This window comes from Ochotona curzoniae, unplaced genomic scaffold (genome assembly GCF_017591425.1).
Source record: "Ochotona curzoniae isolate NIBS_2020 unplaced genomic scaffold, NIBS_Ocur_1.0 contig_3819, whole genome shotgun sequence".
Taxonomy (NCBI): Eukaryota; Metazoa; Chordata; class Mammalia; order Lagomorpha; family Ochotonidae; genus Ochotona; species Ochotona curzoniae.
The window spans coordinates 39,537,241-39,557,728 of NW_024466004.1; the positions used below are offsets into that span (position 1 = coordinate 39,537,241).

Sequence of the window (20,488 nt, forward strand, 5' to 3'; positions counted from 1 at the left end):
CAGATTACATTTCTTCTATTTCATATTTTACATATTACGAATCAGTGAAAACCCAAGCTGTTGGTCTTTTTGAGATTGGCTTGTTTCACTTTATGGGAGTACAGATAACTCTCCCATTCACTGATTTCATCATGTGTAGTAGTAAATTCCCAGGAGTGGGATGGCTGGGTCACATGATAATTTGTCTTGTTTTGCTTGTTTTTATTCTGGTCCTGGCAGCTCCACTTCCCATCCAGCTCTGTGCTTGTGCCCTGGAAAAGCAGTTGAGAACTGCTCAAAGCCTTGGGACCCTGCACCTACGTGAGTGGCCTGGAAGATGCTCCAGGTTCCTGACTTTGGATAGGTGCAGCTACAGCCATTGCAGCCACTTGAGAAGTGAATTATTGGGTGAAGATCTTCCTCTCTGTCTCTCCTCCTCTCTGTATATCTGAATTTCCAATAAAAATAAATCAAATATTTAAAAAATATTCCATTTGGGAGCAAAATCTTTACTTGTCTCTCAAAAATCCATCATATATTCAAGAATTATCTCTATGACTTTTGGAATTGCAAAATTCTTTACCTCCTTCTGAAGAACTTTTATCCAGAATTCCCTTCCTGTGCCACTAAACAGTTGTAAGTGAAATGAAACTCCTAAGACACTTTAGGTGCTTACCATTCAGTAGTGGTCTCATGCAAAATTTCCTAAAGGTTCTAAAGGTAATCAATTTTCTGAGTCTCTTTAATCTACAGATTAGAGGGTAATAGCTTTAGCATCATGTGACCTGGGTGTATCAAAATACGGTAGACTTTTATACGTAAAATTTTTGTGTGTGTGAAATCATGAGAACTGTAATACCTCACAAAGTTTTGTGCCAGGGTGATCGTAAGAGTGGAGTTAGAAGCAAAAATTACAAAGAAACTGAAGATTGGGGGGCGGGGAGGGCATCTGCATTCTGATATTTGGACAATTTAGCTTTGTCACTTAGGATTTCATGTTCAGAAAGCAGAGCAAGGGGCACATCTATTTTGGAGGAGATTTGATAAACAAAGTAGTGCAGAAGTTAAATTGGGGTAACAGCAAGTGTGGGTAGAGCTGTGTTGAGAAAAGGTTGTGTAATCTTTTTCTGCAGTAACTAATGCAAATAAGAACGCTTGTTCCTGTAACGAACTCAAGAAAAATGTCAAAAAACTGGGGTCACAAAAACTGTGCAGGAAACCCAATGATCTTGGTACACTCAGAAGTTTCTGTTGTGTATTTTAATCCTGGCAGATATAGCCATTATGTACCTATAACCTGAAGAGCTATAGATAGCATACTTCATTCAAACTCACTCTCCAAAGAGAGAACTTTAAGAGTATTACATGTCTTCTACTCAAGACTTTCACAATATGATATTTAGTCCTTTTACAAAATTCTGACCATGACTCTTCAACTTATTTTTCAAAGACTTTTAAAATTATTTTTTATTATTGTTTTTAAATTTTATGTAATTATTCCTTGATACAGTTAGATAGGATCCCCTCTGCAAGTCATCTCCTCATACTAATTTTCCTCATGTCATTACAATAGTGTAGTCCTTCACCATCAGTCATAAGTCCATCACTCTGACACTGACGTGTATCTTGACATTGTAGGCATCATCAGTGATAGAGTTCAGCATTCTATTGTCAAGATACATTCAAGAGTTTCATTGGAAGTCCATCTTCGATTTGGAAGTAGAGAGGCACATTGCATTGTCTCTTCACATCTGTATGTGACAGTCTGTATTAAAATTACTATACAATTCTTTTAAAACAGAACATATTTTGGTTGCTACTCTTTCTTTCACACCTTGTAAATTATTGTTCCCTTAAGAAGGTTTTATAGAGGAGTATCTTTGACAACATTTGTGTTAGAAAAACATTAGGGTAGGAGATTTTGGGGCTGCAATGAGAGCAATAAGCTATTGAATACATATTGTGAGGCTGTGCCTACTGCCAGTTGTATAACCAACTGAAACCTACAATCAGAAATCGAGCAGGCCTTATACAGTTTCTATCATGAAATGCCTGCATTGTTTAATAGCACCAAAGGAGAAAGGGTGCAAAATAAAAAGATGAAATGATGATTTTGCTCCTCTGATCTGCCTCAAGAAGAGAAAAAAAAAAATTTCTCCTAAAGGTTGGAAATAGAACGAAATGGATTGACAGCCTTCTGTCTTGGAATGGCTAGGGAGAAGAATTTTTAACAAGCCAAGAATTTTAAAGCCCAAATCAATTTGTCTCTAGATAACTATTTTTGTAAACAGCACTATAAAATTTGCAACACTACTACATCATGTTAACTGCAACCATGTATGTATTTTCCATGTGGTGGCGTGTGGTAGTGACCTTCAACCTATGTTTTAGATGTGGTTATCTCAAGCTGGCTAGCTGGCGGTGTTCATTTTATTTCTGTTGATGCCTCCAATTGAACCCATTGAAACAACACATCTATTATCTGTCCTAATTCTTGTATTTATTCCTCTCTATCATCTTTCTTAAGTGGCTCAACCATTCCACTTCGCTTATTTTTTCTTCTTTTTGCAATTTCTCCCACTTTTATTTCTTTTTTTAATTTTTGTGATTATCTTTTATTTGAGCCTTGATTTACTTGCGGTTATATCACAAGAACTTCAAATTGCCCTCCTTTTAGAAGCTTTTAGTTCTCTGAAGTAGAGACAAAACAAAGGTGGGTTTTCGTGCCTGCAGCTAAGGTAAGTGACCTCAAGCAAGTCATCCTCTTGGCAGTTAAGGTCAGGCCAAGTTGGATAAGATATATTTGGGCAGGCTAGGATGGAGATAGTTGATTCTAGGCAGTGTCAGGTGAACTGAGTAAACTAAGATGAGATGGGACTTAGTAACATTTTTAAGACTGAGGTTCAAACTGCTACTTCTTGGGCCCGGCACGATGGTGCAAGTGGTTAAGGTCCTCGCCTTGCACGCCCGGGATCCCATATGGGCGTCGGTTCTATCCCGGCAGCCCCGCTTCCCTTCCAGCTCCCTGCCTGTGGCCCAGGAAAGCAGTTGAGGATGGCCCAAAGCTTTGGGACCCTGCACCCGCGTGTGGGAGATCCAGAAGAGGCTCCTGGCTTCGGGCATCGGCCGTTGCGCTCACTTGGGGAGTGAATCATTGGACCGAAGATCTTGCTCTCTGTCTCTCCTCTCTGTATATCTGGCTTTCGAATAAAAAAATAATAAAAATAAATCTTTAACAAAACTTCTACTTCTTGGTGTCCAAAGGTCTGAGTGGTGTGAATGCCTTTGTCCCCTCCCATTTGGCTAAACACATTTCACTATCCATGGCATCATTAGGCTATGTTAGATCCCTGTAGATACATGCCACATTGGACATAATAAGAATTTTTGAGTGAAAATGCTTTTAGGGCAAATATATTAGGTTTTTCTCTTATAACTCATATGAGTAACAATAATTTAGAGGTGACTTATGTAATAGCTATCATAAATGATATGTTAATATTCTTTATTTCACAGTCAAATCTTTTAGCTCCTCTGTGGATTCACTCGAATTATTTATTTTTAATTCTTCCATTTAGATATGAAAAAAAAAACTTTGCTTCTCCAAAACACTTCTAATTACCCCTTTCTTAATTTTGTCAGGCACTATAATTTTCTTTAAAGATTTATCTATTTGTTTTGGAAAGGCAGATCAGATTTACAAAGAGAAGGAGAGACAGAAATAAAGATCCCTTATCTGCTGGTTCACTCCCCAACTGGCCACAAATGTCTAGAGCTGGAGTTGATTCAAAGTCAAAAGCCAGGAACTTCTTCTGGGTCCCCCATGCGGGTGCAGGGGTCCCAAGACTTTGCATCATCCTTGACTGCTTTCCCAGGCCATACGTAGAGAGCTGGGTGAGAGCTGGATCAGCCAGGACACAAACTTCTGTGCCCCTGCATTTGTTGGATCCCAGCATTTGCAAGGTGAGGATTTAGGCATTGAGCCATTGCCCAGGGCCCAGGCAGTACAGCACTTAAGAAGCTTTAACTAATATATGATATTCCCCACCTCCTGGCCAACACCAATTTGAACGTTAGTAGTGGCCATTTTCAGCAGTTCTTGCTTTTGTAAAGCTAAAAGCCTTTGTGAGAAACAGTAACGACAATATTCCAATAAGAATGTCTACTTCTGCTTCAAATTGCTTTGCTGTAAAACAGTGGCAATGAAGAAACTGATACTACTTTTTCTGAGAAACCTGCTTACCTGTTGTGGCCTGCTACAACTGGAGATGTGGATAAACAAAGGCTTTCTGCACATATTCTGGAAGACAGGAGCAGGAGCAGCAGCAAGAAATGACCTCATTGTAACTACTAGAGGAAATCAAACTTGAAATAACAAAGATGGTTTTTGTCTTCAGCACTTGAATTCTAGACTTCCAATTATCCCACTAGAATCTTCATGATTTACTTTGAATTACCAGACTCAGTGAAGAATAGACTGAATGACCATTCGGGAAACTTCATTGGGACAACCAGTTTTGCCAATAACTTGAAGGATGTTTTTTTTGGGGCTTTTTGCCTAATCCTAATTCTTAATGTCTTTACTTAATAATGAGGGACTTGGAATATTAGATGATTTATAAACTTCCTTACTCAAAAGGCCTATAACCCTATTCCTAGGAAAGAAATTCAAAGTAATCAGAGCTGACTTCCTGGAATTCATGCCATCAGTGGAAAGGAGTTTAAATCACATTTCTATGATACAATTGGATCTACTGAATTTCATCAAGAGTGCTGTAGCACATTATTCCTAACCAGATTTTTTTTTTTCTTTTACTGATTCAAGTGGAAAAACTAGGATTTTAAGATAGTTTTGCTTCTAGTCTTATTCAAGCTTAGTAAAAGATATGACGTCCTTTTGAGACAAGAGCTGACTTTCAGTTTAAGCAATAGTGGTTATTGCAAGCGCTGTGAGTGACCCCACTGGGATCCAGACCTGACTCTGAGTTTCAACCCAAAGCAGACATTCTTTCCGAATCAAACTTGGGAGAGATACCGAACATTCAGACAACAGAAATACCGTTAAAAAAAACCTCAATGAAGCTCTAAATAACAGCAACTCCTAAAGCGGGCCAAAATAAAACAGATGACAGTGACCCAGGAAGGAAGGCTAAAAATCCTGCATTTTGTACAGAAAGCATCAATGGTCCCCAAAACAGAACGGGAAAGATCTAGCTTGAGAACCATCGCATCCTTCTCACTCTCTGCCTACTGCAGTCTCGTCCAATCAAGTCCCCGCAGAGCTGTTGCTGCAGAAATCCTTGCCCGAAGGATATGTTTCTGAGCTGCCATGCACAACGGTGTGCATCTCCACGAGCCTGTGCACCTCTGACTTCTACAAATCGACCTCACCTGCGGTCAAGGATCTGGTTTGGAGCACGAGATTTGATAGGTTAGAAGGAATCCTACTTGGTGCATCCACGATAATCATTCTGGATAACTAATGCTGAAAGCAAGTAACAAGGAAAGCGCTTGAGGGTCTATGCACTCTACTTTGGAAAGGAATAAATGCAAAAGGAGAACAGGAAACCTCTTGGAAGAAAGAAGGCAGGGTGCGCGGTCCCGCGCGCGTTCCAAGCCCAGAGCCCTGGCGGGCCCGCGGGCGGTGACGCCTCAATGGTTGCCTGGACTCGCAGCCGGGTTCAGAGAGGCCGCTGGGGGCGGGGCGTCGCGCCTGTCTTGGGGTACCTCTGTCAGGAGCGGGGCTGCGACTGTGCGTAGGGTGGCCTTCAGGGCCGAGAACCATGAGCCCCGGGGGCGCGGGCTGCTCCACGGGGCTGCTGCTGACCCTTGGCTGGCTGCTCCTGGCGGGCCTCCAGTCCACGTGCGGGACCAACGTCACGGCCCTGCAGGACCCCGGCCTGGGCCATGAGAGCGAGAGTGAGGGTGAGAGCGAAGAGGAGGCCGAGGATGACAGTGAGATGGCCGAGAGCGAAGCCCCGGCCGAGGCCACAGAGGAGGACGGTGAGCGTCACAGGCTCCTGGGCGGGCCCCTGACGACCCCTGTGGAGGGACAAGCCTGCTGATTTTCTAAGAACCTCAGGATTGCCTCTGTTAACCTCTCTGGGGGCGCTGCGATCCCTCAGCCCCGAGTTTATCCATTTCCTACAAATTACGATCTTGAAGAAGGACGGAGTGATTCTCCAAGGCCTCAGCAAGATAAATAAGCACGAAAATGGAAATTGCTTGATAGAATGCATTGCACACAGAAAAAAGTGGTTTTTTAAAATTATTTATTTATTTATTTATTTTCCTGCAGGCTGAGGGGGTAGGGAGAAGCAGCCTTCTGCACATTCATTTATATTCTTCTTGCATTTTTTCCCATTTAGATTTTTCTTGTTTTGAAATTCCAAATTGCTTCAAGTTTTATTCCTTTCCACATTTGCACTTGAAATGGGAACTCGGTGGAATTCAGAATTCTCTATTGTGACACATCTGGATGAACCAGCGTGCTTTCAAAAATGCCAGGAAGCCCTATGCCAGCTCCTTGCATCCTTACCCCCCTCAGTGCCTTGGCAGTGTGCTAGGTTTTTACTTGTCTGCTCAACCTTGGAAGGTCAAGGTAGAAAACACCCGTTCAGGGGCCCAGCCTTTGTTACGTGATGCTAAGAGAAAATGAGCCTACACTTGCTACATAAATTTGCCTTACACCGCTGGCTCATTAAGCCATAAAATTTGACAGGGCTTATACATGCTACACTGATTACTAACCCACATACCGGTAGGTAAAAGGTCAGCTGCAGGTTTGCAGTCTTCTGAGGGGAATGAACCCTTTCTCCCATAAAACATCCAGCTGAGATTTAATATCCCTGACATGCTCATGTCTCTTTGGTCTACCCAGAGAGTGCTGTGCTTCAGCCTGTCTCTTATTTCTCAATGGCAGTGACCCTCAGCGACAGAAAGAAATTGACTATCTGAAGTTAATAGTGGGCTCGAGGTTTGCACTACTTTTATAACATTACGTTAGAGAGAGCTTGAAAAGCTCCTTGACTTTGGAGATGTGAAAAAAGATACCCAAGGATGAAAGTATGTTTTCTATACATGGTAGCTATTGCTTCATTCTGGTCTTTCATTAACAGTTTTAAAGCTGCAAAATTCTTAATATTGTTTAGGCTAAACCCAAGGGATGGAGTTAAAACTGCTTTATATCCAAACTCAGATGTAGGTAAGTTAGCATTGTCTCCTTGTGTTTTAGTTTTCTCACCTGAAGGTTTCATGGAGTTCATGTCCTGTTTGGAATTGTGTATCTAACTTTCAGGCATAAGCTGTTTTTCCTGCCAAGGGTAAAACCCAGAATTATAACCACCTAAGCTGTCAGAGATCTGAACATTTCTGAAACCCAAATTAAAAATTATGCAACTCTCTCTTAGTGGATGAGTCAAGCTTTTAAGAATGAATATACGTATCAATTAGATCCTGATTCAAAATTTCAGATATGCCTTTAACAGGGCATTCATTTACCATGATTCTGGTTCCAGGCCCTGGTCAGAACAAAACCAGCAGGATTATTACCTATTACTTTGTGGATGCTGGGCTTTTATCAGCGTAGCCTAATACCCAGTATGTTTTCAGAGAGGCCTCTTTGTATTCTAGACTCCTACTGAACTCACTGGCTTGCATTTCCATTCATTTTTACCTGCGCTATCAAGTTACAACCTATAAGCATATTTGGACAGCTGACTTTTCAGCTTCACCTGCAGGATTTTTATTTTTGTGTAAGGATCTTTTGCTAGAGTTGTCCATTATACCATCGCATCATTTTTAGGTCCACATTTATCATCAAACATATTTACTCTTGTTACTAACTTTGCAGGCAGAATTCTGTATTAACCTGCAGAATATCAGTTTTCCTTTTAACTCACAAGTATGATGGGAAGTTTTACAGCTGCTGCACTGAATTCTAGATATGTTAGTTTCCTTGTCCCTTCATTGTAGAATCCCCATCCAAAACCACTGTGAATAATTTAATGGACACTCAAGATAGAGCATTCGAAAAGAAACATCAGAAACTAACTCAAACTTCGCACTGTTTTCTTCTAAAGAAAATTCAAGCAGAAAGGCAATTTAGAAGTCTACTCCATCTCTGTACTTTTTTCTTCTAAGAAAACTTAAGTTAGGAGAAATAATACCCCCCCCCCTTAGTTGAAATTGAATATTTTCCCCATGGATGTTGGTTAGAGATGTTTAGAAAGAGGCTGTATTTGAAAGGGCCCAGTATTTGCATCTGTATTTTCTGCGGTCAGGATTTGCTTTCTCCTGATATTTCATAATGTGTCAGCAAAAAGTATTCAAGCATAAAAATGTCAATTCAAATTGATCATCATGATAGTCTAAATCATCTAACAAGGAAGATAGATTTATTTGTATATATCAAGTGCTTACTGTGTTCAAGGAGTTTTACTTGGAGCTTGTTAAATATAAACTAGGAGTGTCAACATATCACAGTCCTCAAAAGAGACAAAAAAATTCTTAGTAATGCATTACAACATAAATCCAAAATGTTCTTATAAATTACTGAATAAATTATGAGATATCAAGTATTTTTATGCTGTTAAACAATTTATGGAATGTTTTCACACACATTGTCTTATCCTTAAAATAACCAAATAAAATAGGATCTCCAGGTTTTATAAGAGCTTGACTATACTTGACAGAATTTAATTAATTTGTTCAAATTCAAGGAGCTAATTAATGATAGAAGTAGCTCTTTGGACTACAAGTTCAGTGTACTTTCTCATGTGATTTATTGGCCTGAAATACAATTTTTTTTAAAGATTATGTTCTAGTATCTCATGTTTTATTTTCTGTGTTAAGGTTTTAGTACTGATATTAACTTTTAAAAATTAATCATGAAAAAAAAGTTACGAATCCAGTGCAATAGTCTAGTGGCTAAATCCTTACCTTGCATGCACAGGGAGCCTATATGGGCACCAATTGTGTCCTGGCTGCTCCATTTCCCATCCAACTCCCTACTTGTGACCTGGGAAAGCAGTGGAGAAAGGCCCAATGCCTTGGGACCCTGTACCCCAGTGGGAGACCTGGAGGAAGCTCCTGGCTACTGGCTTTGGATCAGCTCAGCTCTGGCTCTGCTCTGGCCATTGTGACTACCTGGAGAGTGAACCAGCAGATAGAATATTCTGTCTCTCCTTTTCTCCGTAAAATCTGACTTTTCAATAAAAATACACCTTAAAAAATCTAAAAATAATTGCATACTAAAATTTGTGAAAACATGCCAAACTTCAGAATATTTAAGGGAATGTAAATGAAAACTAAGAATATTTAGCTCCTCAAGTAATTATATTTCTAGTTTATCACAGTAAATATATATTTTGAAGTTAATTCTTAGAAATTCAGAGATTTATCATCTTCATTTGGAAAATTTGTAGAAACAATGTAATTCACTCTTGATAAAGACTTCTTTTTGGATGGAAATTATACATTGTATTTTTTTTGGAAAATAATGAAAAATGTGATTCTTGGAACGGGTAGGCCTTTTTTGTCTGATCTTCAATAAAATTTTAGCTCATCATATACTAACTGATGAAAAATTAAACATATTTAAGCTTTAAATATGAAACTTCCTTGCAGTTTTTTTCCCCCCTAATTTTGTACATGTTTCAAAAGTTTTTGATTGTTTTATAGTAGAAATAGCATTGTTTTCTGGCTTAAATAGAAAAAACAAACTGTAAATGTCTTCTTCCCATATAAATATTTATCTACCTCCAAGTAAGAGATCTTTTCATTTGGAAAGATTTCAACCTGGCTAAATAATGTGTCTTTATATTTTGTGTTCAGCTTCTAATAAGACAGTGGTCAAAGAAGTAGAATTCGGAACGTGTACCGTAACATGTGGTAAGTAGCATAGAACAAACGAAGCAACCTTAAAGTAATTTGGAGGGGGAGGAAGGAAAGGCAGATAGTGCGGGAATGTTCAGTGTGCAATTTTGTGTTTATCTCTCGTTTTCTTTTCTAATAACCATGGTTTACAAACAACGCTCAGGCTGATTTCTTCCAATGGTGAAACAGCTTTAGTTCATTGCCTCTCAGTCTTATTTCCAACCAGCTCTTTATTTTCCCTTGGCACATAAAGCGCTTTCACCAAACTGCAACTTTCTCTACCTCACAGATGTTCAAATGATAGAAAGCTTTCCCATGCATCTCACAGATAACTTCCCACCCCGTGTATTGCCAAATCTATCACGAAATTGCTTCTTTGTAATAGTCTATTCGAAATTCTGCATTTCACCAATTTGTGTGTCATATCTTAGAGGAAAAAAAGGCATTGGTTGGGGGGAAATACCGTGTTCAAAGAACAGGACTTATTTTGATCAATACATTGGTAGAAATGTATGTGTAAGTAACATATATTCTCTGACAAGAGTATGAGATTGAGGCTATATGCTGTCATAGCACAATGAATGCTGAACACATGCACTAAGTGGGCTTGTGGGAACACGAATACCTGGGCCTGCCCTGAATGTCAAGCTCCTTAGGTCTGTGAAGGGCTCTAAGAATCTGCATTTCTACCAAGTTTCCAATAAAGCACCTGCTGCTGATTAAAGGACTGTTTCTTTGACCTACTCCTATCGCCTAGGGTGCTGAGAAGACAACAAATGAATCACCATTAAGTTACTCTCGGTAGAATCTTCCAAGGGAAAAAAAAACAAAACAGTGATGTTAGGGAAAGAGCAACAATATCCAGAGGATATTTGGGAGTAGGGGGAGTAGATAAAAAATTACACCAGGGTTAGTTTTGAGACAGCTTTTATTTAATTATGGCAAAATATACTTAACAAAATTTTCTATGTAGTGTAGGTATTTATGCTTACAGATAAGGCATCAATTAAGATGCCCCATCCATATTAGAGTTCCAGCTATGCTCCCAAAGCCAGTTTTTTTTTTTTTTTCAGACACAGGATGGTAGGAAGAGGTAGTCACAGGTATCGAGTAACGGCTCAAGTGATTGGGTCCCTGATATTCACATGGGAGCCATGGATTAATTTTCAGTTCTTAGTGTTGGCTTGGCCCAGCGTTGGCTCTTGTAGGTGTTCAGAGACTGAGCCAATGCAACAGAGCACTCTCTCTCTTTTTTTTCAAATATTAATAAAACAAATCTTAAAAGTCCCACTTTAACCGTTTTTAAGTGTAGACTGCAGCACTTGATTGTTGTCATCTCTGGAACCTCTTCGTCATCCAGAAGTGACACCTCACACTCATTACACACTAATTCTCCATAGCAGCCTCTGTCAGCCCCTGGCAACTAACATTCTGTCTAGCTTCCTAGGCAGTTTCACGCATTTTTTTTTTAACTTCAACTTCTTAGTGAATCAAAACCAGAAGGAAAAAAAAAAAAAAACAGAAGAAAAGGAATCTATATAGTGAACTATCAATTACTCTTTCATTACTTATATCTAGTGCTTCTTGAAAAGTTCCCATAGGTAGGAGAATTATTTTCATGGCAATTCTAATAGTCTATACTCCTCTATTAAGTAAATGCTTGTTTTCCAAATTATATATTCATTCATGCAACAAATAACTCTTTTGTTCTGGCAAACTGTGCATCAGCCATTGTTACTGGTGCTTGTGATATAGCAGGGAACCAAGCAAACCAAATTCATTTCTTTCCAGAAGGCACTTTTCTATAGGGGCACCCAGACAAATAATATGTCAAAGATGCAGTAGGTGAAAGGGACCAAGGAATGGCAGTTTGCATGTCTAGAAGTATTTTCTGTTAAAAAGAATTATTTAGAAGGTAAAGATTCTTTACCGCAAATCCTAATTAATCCTAAAATAGTGTTTCAGCAAACAAAAAGGATGTAAATCCCAGCAGATTTCAGACTAACAGATAATGTCACACCTACACACATCTCAAAAGACTGTATTTATCTAAAAAGTAAATATATAAAATATCTGCACAGAAAGGCTGTGTTTCTAAAGAGGAATCTCGTATACTGAACTAGAACCACACTGCAGCCATTTATCAACAACCTTTCTTCTTTTTAATTAAAAAGAGCTTCCCTTTTCCATCTTAACCATCTCGTTGGCTCAGATGGAATTCTTTACTTCAAGTGTAGCCCATGGAGTGAGTGTGTTAGCATCAGTCTAGAGCATTTCAAATTTGGAGAATGTCAGACCTGCTGAAGAAGCTCTCCAGTGGGAGGAGCACTGTTGAAAAGCAACCTCCAGGGACCTGGTGCAGTGGTGCACAGCAAGCTAATCCTTTGCCCGGTGACACTGACATCCTATTTAGGCACCGGTTCATGTCCTGGCTGCTCTGCTTCCAGTCCAGCTCTCTGCTTATGGCCTGGGAAAGCAACAGAGGATGACCCAAATCCTTTGTGACCCTGCACCTGTGAAGGAGACCTGGAAAACGCTCTTGGCTCCTAGCTTTGGATCAGCTCTGGAGTGAACCATTGGATGAAAGATCCCTCTCTTTGGCTCTCCTTCTCTCTCTGTAAAATCTGTCTTCCAAATAAGAAGACAAAAACATCTTAAAAAGAAACAAAAACAAAACAACAAAACAAAAAAACCACCTCTAGCCTTCAAATTTTCCCTTGAAAATAGATTTGATAATTAACATCTTACAGGTGCTGAAAGAGGAAATTTGGTAGACAAGGAAGTTTCTCAGGATATATTCTTCCTTAATCTGTTACTAGGCAGGCTTATCAGAGTACATAATTCTGGTTATGAACAGGTTACACTGTCTATATTTAATATGAAGACCTTATCAATGTAAATATTTTAAAAATCATTTGTGGAAAAAATGTAATTTCAAAATTTGCTCTAGAAGCTCTCCCTACCCCACCAAAGTTCCATGGTCAAACAGACTTGGTGAAAGTTGTGTGTGGCTGTATTTCATTTAATCTAAGACTTTTATTGGCTGTAAGAAGTACATTTCATGTACTCAAAAAATTAGAAATGGTATAAGTTAATTTATGATGCAACATCAATGGTAAACGTAGTCTGATTTGAAACATGTTAAAATTAAAAGTTTTTGCATCTTAAACCAGTTAAAATTTATACATAATAATACACTCATTTGTCATAATATTGACCATAATAGTGAAAGCTATCAATAAATTCTGTTATACATTGGTTCCTTTAATTACAGCATACCATTTTCATTTGTGTATTAGCTTGGAATCCTGTGTTTTATGGCAAGAATGCGTGGAACTAGTGTGTCAGATAAGTCATTTCAGAAAATGCTGTCTTAGGAAATAATTCAAAAGTAGGGGTCTGAAAATGTTCAAGTGTTAGTATACTGAATTTATGAATTCACTTTCTAAAATTAGAGCAAAGTCTCAAAAAAGACCATTGTGGGGCAATAAAAACAGTTTTCAACTGTGTCTTTTTAACATTCGCCCATTTCTTTTACTGAAGGTGTTGGCATTAGAGAAGTCATATTAACAAATGGGTGCCCTGGAGGAGAATCCAAGTGCATCGTTCGAGTTGAAGAATGCCGTGGACCGGTGGACTGTGGCTGTGAGTTGGTGTGCGCTAGAGGGTGACTCAGCAGATGAATTGGCTCTGGAAAAATCTCCACAACCTCAGGTTTCTCTTGAGTGGAAGGAGTCTATCAATTGATATATTGAAAAGAGATCATAATAGCATTTTACATTCCACCTCTTCCTTAAGCAGTTGTGGCTCTGGATAAACATTCTATGTTGCTATGTTCAGTGGTATCTAAAATTTAACACTTATCCTCCATAATATGGTGGAACTTTGCTGTACTTGGTGCTGATGACTGAGGCTGCCAGCTGAAGAAATTTTGATGCTTTCTCATGAAATGTTGTGAGGCAATTAGTAAAGCTTAAATTGGGAGCTATGAGAGCTGTGGCGTTCTAGCCTACACTGTCTCTGATGGGAATCCCCAACTAGTACTCTGTAAGCCAATAGCGGATTTCAAAATTCAATCTAGCAAATCACTGTTGATTGCCTTGTCTCTTCTCCACTGTTTGCTCTACACAAGGAGCCGACAGCAATGATATCTCTTCATGTTTCTCTGTCCCTCCTTTGCTCCTCTCCACTCACAGTTGTAAGTCCGATGACTTCCAGCATACAGTTGACTGCTGAAACTTGGGTTGGCTCTGGGAAGCAGCATTGTGTATAAAGCAATTTATAATGCCTAATGGTACTTGTGTATTTAATTATTCTTTATTCCAGGGGGCAAACCAGTCTCTGAGAGTCTTGATACTGTTAGACTGGCATGTATACACATATCTCCTACAAACCGTTTCAAATATATGTGGAAAGTTTTAAGGCCAGACCAAGTAAGTAGTGAATGTATGTCGTCTGGTACTTCCTAGCCAATAATGAAATGTTTCCTCGTTTTGATGACTTCTAGAAAACTATCTTTAAAAAACAGTTTGCAAAAACAAAGTTAGAAATCATATAACTTTATTATTCAAATTTTAAATTCTTTGTTACTTAGTGGGACTGAGAAGACTTTACATATATTTTAGTGCCAACTATAGTTTGAATTTTTTAAGGAGGTATTTTATGTAAATTATTGTATTTTAGAAGCAAAATGTTCATTGTCTTAATCGGAATTGTATACTGCTGACAGTAGCCACCATTCAGGGCTTAGCAACTGCCAGAGCTACAAAGTTGTGCAGTCTCATGCATAACAACTTGGAGGTATTTCTTAACATTATACCCATTTTCACAAACAAGTGAAATGCAGAGAATTATTTGTCCACAGTCCTAAGAGCAAAAAGTTGGGATTTGAGGTCTAGATGGCACTAGTCCACAACTTATGTGCATGTTTAATTGTTGTACTATGTTAAGAGGGACAGTGATTCATCTTTTGCTACAGGAAATAGTTTTCTAATCCTAAGTGTAGTGAAGAATGCTGTTCCTTTGTTATCTTTTTAAAATAGCAACCTATTGTGCTTGCAAATGATTCAGCAATCCTGGAAGTACGCAGGGAAATTCGCCCTTTGGCTTTTGAGTGTGACACGCTGGATAATAACCAGCTCATAGCAACTATTAAATTCACAGTCTATACAACAAACGGTAAGTTTCTAGCCATGATTTGGTGTAATTTTTATCTCTAACTTTGAAGAGTTGAGAATTGCCCTCAAAACTCCTGATTTTAATCAAGAACCAGGTTGACACAAGAATCTGCATTTCAATTGAATTTCCCGTTGATGCTGTAGATGATAGCCTTTTCTACCAAATATGTTGTGGTGTAAGTTTGGGTCAAAGATTTATTTCCTAGATTCTTGTGTCCTACTTAAAAAGAATTTTAAGCACAGACACCGACACAGCTTAAGTGGTAAAGTTAATTCAGAGGGTGGGGAATACAGAGAACTATGGGACATGTTCAGGGAGAGTGAGGCGGAAAGTGAAAGGGTAAGGAAGAGAAATTGCTAGCTTCTTCTGTCTTTGAAATAAGACCAGGGAAAGCAAGGGGGCAAGCAGGCATGCGAAAGGCCAAGAGCAGGAACAAAGAAGCCTGTCGCACCAGAGCAAGAGTAAGAGCCGCAGGTCCTCCTAGGGATGGGCTTTAGGGAGCTTGGGAGGAGAGTGGTTATCCAACAAGGCAATACCAGCCCAGCTTCAAGTTCCAAGGAATTGACAGGTGAGCTCCATTTGACTCACCAGTTGGCAGAAAGGATTACATAGGCAAGGGATATGTGGCTTCCAAATTCATGATCCCAAATCAGCTGCCTAGAACCGTATCAGATAGTGTTTAATTTCTTTTTTCTTTTTTTTAAAAATTATATTTTGCTATTTTCCATGATGCATTTTTGCAGGTATAGGGATTCCCTCTCCATACTTCCTCTCTATTTTCGTTTCCCCCACTTTCCTCCATATTGTTACAGTAATATAGTCCTTTAGTAAGTTAATAGTTTAACATTCTGCTATTTAAGTATCATGACATTGTATGTATAGACAAAGGTAGGAAATTTAGTATCATATTGACAAGCTGTATCGAACTGTTTCACTGGTGGTCTGCTACCATGTATCTTCACTTCCCTGTTTGCTAATCTCCATTATACAGTTCATGTATGAGAACATATATGTATACACTTGTTCACCTGTATATCTATTTGTTTTATATTTTGCATGAGTGTTGCTTATACCAGAGCTAATGTGCCTCACTTCGAGATACTATATTAGTTACCTTGTGTTAACAGAATGAAATATCTGGGGCAGCTGATGTCCCAAAAAAGAAATTTGTTTAGCTCACTCTATTGACAGTATAGGGCAGTGTTTGTGAGGACTATCCTTGGACGCATCGTCTCATGTTGTAATTACCACTGCTGAGTTGGTACAAACACGTTATTACATCTTGAACCATGACCAGAGAGAGCTGGCATCCCAGAGCCCTTTCTGAGTGCATGCCCCAAAGACCCAAGGACTGAGCAGGGTGCACATTTTCTTCTGTGGCCTCTTCCAGGGGAAACACCTTCATGACTAAGTTTCCAGTCACAGTGAGCCCTTGGGGGGCCTTCAACCCACATTCTCACCAGAGTGCTGGTATATACCTCAAATGTCCCCATAGAACATTCCTCTAATCTAAATTATATTCCTTTCAATTTTCATCACAAAAGTGAAATGGATAAATGGAATTCTCTTAAATACTTAAAAAAAAACTCTTGGTAGAGTAAAACAAATAAACATGATGAATTATATCTTTTAAAAAGTATGCATTTGAAGAAAATGTTAATAACACAGTTCTTGCTATATGTCATAAAAAAGCAAATCTTGTCCCCCACATAATTTTACATATTAGAAACTGGGTTTCTCTTATAAGATGCATTCTTGCACATCCTTTCTATTTTACCTATTTTCTACTTCCTATTTACATCAGAGTATCTTCGACATAATGTGATTTTTTTGTGTTGATTTTTCTTGACTATTGTCGTTGTCATTCTGTGTTGTTAGAGGTATGGGGGCTTTGGTCACAAGTCTTTTTGAATATACTACTAAGGTACAGAAGTCTTTCCCTAGAAAAATATCATGTCAAACATGTCAAAAGTTATGCTTCATTTTAAGGAGTTTATGGATTTCTTAAAGCTGCTTCCAAACCCCTGAGGAACAGCTTCTGTAGTTTAGAGATATAGTACCACAAAGCCCTCTTTCTTGAAATGAAAGCAGGTGAAAGTGTTTAGGAATGATACTTAAAAATAAACTACTTGCTATTTAAATTTTCTTTGATGTGCTAATTACTGACTTTAGAAAAACCTATCTTCATAGTAAAAGCTCGTAATCACTTCTCTGTAGGGAGCAGTGTTCAGTATAGTGTCAATTTAAAAAAGGGAAAAGAACCAAAACATCAACAAACTAAAAAGAATCTCAGGGAGCCATCCTTTAAAGGTATCTGGCTTCATTGTCAATCTTTGTCCCTAATGTCTGGCCCCTGTTAGGACCCCTTTGTAGTTAAGTGCTTTCTGAAATGGAAGCTAGAGTGAAAGCTCAAAGCTGGAACATGGACCCTACTGTACCCGCCCAAAGAGCAGACCTTCATCCTGAGAAAATTGCTAGCTCTGTAGCAGCAACACAGGGCCACTGTCCATCAGTACATATACTAAATGACAAATATCCTCGAAACACTGTGTTCTATATACATTTCTTTTACCTATGACAGTTGGGTAAACAAACTGCAACAGATGCTTTTCGCTGTTTGGATGTCAACTAAAGTCTTGGGTAGAATTGTCTATGCATCGTGGTACTAGCTTGAGGTAAATACCTAATTGAAATATTTGTGGGGTAAATATTTAATTAATGAAACATTTTCATTAATTGCCTTATATATCAGATTTACTCCAATAGCACTTGTCTTCCATAATCAGTTATTGTTTTTTAAATCTAAAATTACCTGAGTGAATCTAAAATTGTTACGGGTTTAATTGTGTTTACCACAAAAGATACTTTGAGTCCATAACCCCATTATTCAAAATGTGCTCATATTTGGAAATAGTATGGCTATTGCAGATAAAGTAGTTAAGACGAGGCCATAATATCTTGAAGTGAGCCTTTTTAAAAAGATTTGTTTATGTATTTTGAAGTCAGAGTTATGTAGAGAAAAATTGAAAGACATAGATCTTCCATTCACTGATTTGTTCTCCAAATGGCTGTAATGACCAGAGCTGGACCAGACCCATGCCAGGAGCCACAAGTTTCTTCTGGTTCTCCCACTTGAGTGGCAAGGATCCAAGCAAGTACTTGGGGTATCTTGTGCTGCTTTTCTGAGGCCAATAGCAGGTACCAGGGTTGGAAGTGGAATAGTAGAGACGCAAACTGGTGCCCAAATGGGATGCCAGCATCTCAGTCAGTGGCTTTACCCACTATGGCATAAATATAATGTGATCATGAGCTTATAAAAAGAGGGAGATTTGGGCTGCAGAAAGAGAGCTGGATGGGAAGTGGAGCACTGGGACAAGAACCAGTGTCTACATGGGATACCAGCATACACAAGGCAAGGTCTTTAGCCACTAGGCTACTGCACCTGTCCCAATGATCCTTAAAAATGCAAACACCTGTCTGCCCTAGGGCCCAGCAGCCCCAGTCTTCAGTGCCTATTCAAGAGATGTGAAAGTAAATGTTTGAAGAATGGTTCCTGTAAGAAACGCATAGAAGCTTTATTTACAATAACCCACAATGGAACAGCCAGAGGAAGAGAATGAATAAACAGGTGGCAGAATACTACTTAGTAACAAGACAATAAATTGTAGTTACATACAACGGTATTAGCAAATCTTTAAATCATTATATATTGAGCTTAAAAAGCTTTATACAAAAGAATACTTAGTGTATGTTTCCATTCATAGACTAAAATCTATAGTGGGAAACAAAGTATCGTAGCTGGCTCTGAAGGATGAAGCAGAAGGGCACACTGATAGGAATTTGATTATATGCACAAATCTGCAGGCATACATGTAAGATGTTTATGCAATTCATTATGTGTAAATTTGAAGAAAAAAACTCAAGATATTATTGCCAGAGAATTTGGAGAGAAATGGGTAGCCATGTGCAAATAAAAATGTACAAAAAAAGATCAGTTGATGAATTTGTAGAGCAATCAATAGATTAATAGTAAAATGTTCAGGCTTTTGTCAACATGGTAATACAGGAGTTCATTGCTAAATGCTTTTTAACTTTCTATGTGCTTGAAAAGGAGATAATATTATATTTTATCTTTATGTTTCAAATGTAAAGTTTCTGTTCAGATTTACATTTCCTTTCTTTCCAGTTGTAATAATCGCCAGGTATGTGTTTTTTCTAGAATTACAGATGAGAAGATCAAGTCGACCCGACACGGACGCAGTTCTAGTTTTTGTGCTGACCACAGGAGTCATTATCTGTATATTCGTGATCTTCGTACTGATCTTCATAATTATAAATTGGTAAGTGAAATGCTGGAATACATCATCTTCGATTGGCACCTTTATTTTTCACCCTCATCTCCCTTGCGCAGTGACTGGTAAAGCCTTGTTCGTTATGCTCTCTATATGTGTATTAAACCTGTTTAAATCTTTTCATTCCTCCTGGGATTATCATAGCTCAGCCACACCATTTTCCATATGGATGATTTTCTGAATAATCTCAGCTATAAAAGTTTTTAAATGCAGTTTTTGCAATTTAACAAATTGTTAAAAAATGTTCTTCAATGAATATTTATGGTGTCCAGTTGTAGCTTTCCCAACTTTAAAAGTTTGTTGTTTACAACCTAGTATTTAATTTATATAGGAATATTTGAAATACATAAATGAGCATTATCTCTTAATTAGTCTGAGCTTCATCTACTTTTACAATACAGCTGATGGAGCTCAAATGAAAATTTAATTGCGAATAAAAGTCAGTTTTAAATACAGAAAATGTAAATATAATCCTATTAATTTTAGCGTTCACTTCATACTTTGTGTTTTGTTTTTTCCTCTTGCTTTTTCTTCCAGGGCAGCAGTGAAAGCTTTCTGGGGGGCGGGGGCCTCTATGACAGAGATTCATTCTGAACTCAGTTCCATCAGGTATAAAGACTCAACTTCTCTTGACCAATCACCAACGGAAATGCCTGGACGTGAAGAAGATGTTTTAAGTGAATGGAATGAATGATGTATGGCGATATGTGAAAAAACAAAGGATAATAGAGCATATTGATTTATTATTACAAAAATAAAATATATACTGAATTACTTCAATGATGTTACTCCAGATTTTTTTCAGTCTGAGGTAAGGGAGTGTGAGGCTAGGGCTAGTCACCGTTGTGGTGTACTTGTCCAAATAATTGTTCTCAACATTCACCATATAAGGTAAGCGGGTTTATTCATCTAGCTATATACATAGCAAGTCTTCATCACACGTTTTTGAACACCTTCATGACTTTTAAGGCGACTTCCTATTCAGTCCTAAATAGAAGTTTTCTTTGCAGAGTAGCTTCCCTCGCTTCACCAGAAATGGATTGAATTCCCTAAAGTAAATCACCAGGGTCTATACAGAGCATGTGACTCACAAAGTATTGTTT

The 20,488-nt window shown here is 38.4% G+C and overlaps 1 protein-coding gene across 1 annotated transcript; it reads left to right on the forward strand.

Moving 5' to 3' along the window:
• Window positions 1–5,762: 5,762 nt before the first annotated feature.
• SPACA1 (sperm acrosome associated 1) lies at window positions 5,763–20,153 on the forward strand. Its single transcript, XM_040983069.1, has 7 exons — window positions 5,763–5,982; window positions 9,814–9,870; window positions 13,399–13,500; window positions 14,182–14,288; window positions 14,898–15,033; window positions 19,253–19,373; window positions 19,923–20,153. The coding sequence occupies exons 1-7, from the start codon at window positions 5,763–5,765 to the stop codon at window positions 20,077–20,079; spliced, it is 900 nt and encodes a 299-aa protein (XP_040839003.1). The 3' UTR covers window positions 20,080–20,153.
• The last annotated feature ends 335 nt before the right edge of the window (window positions 20,154–20,488 follow it).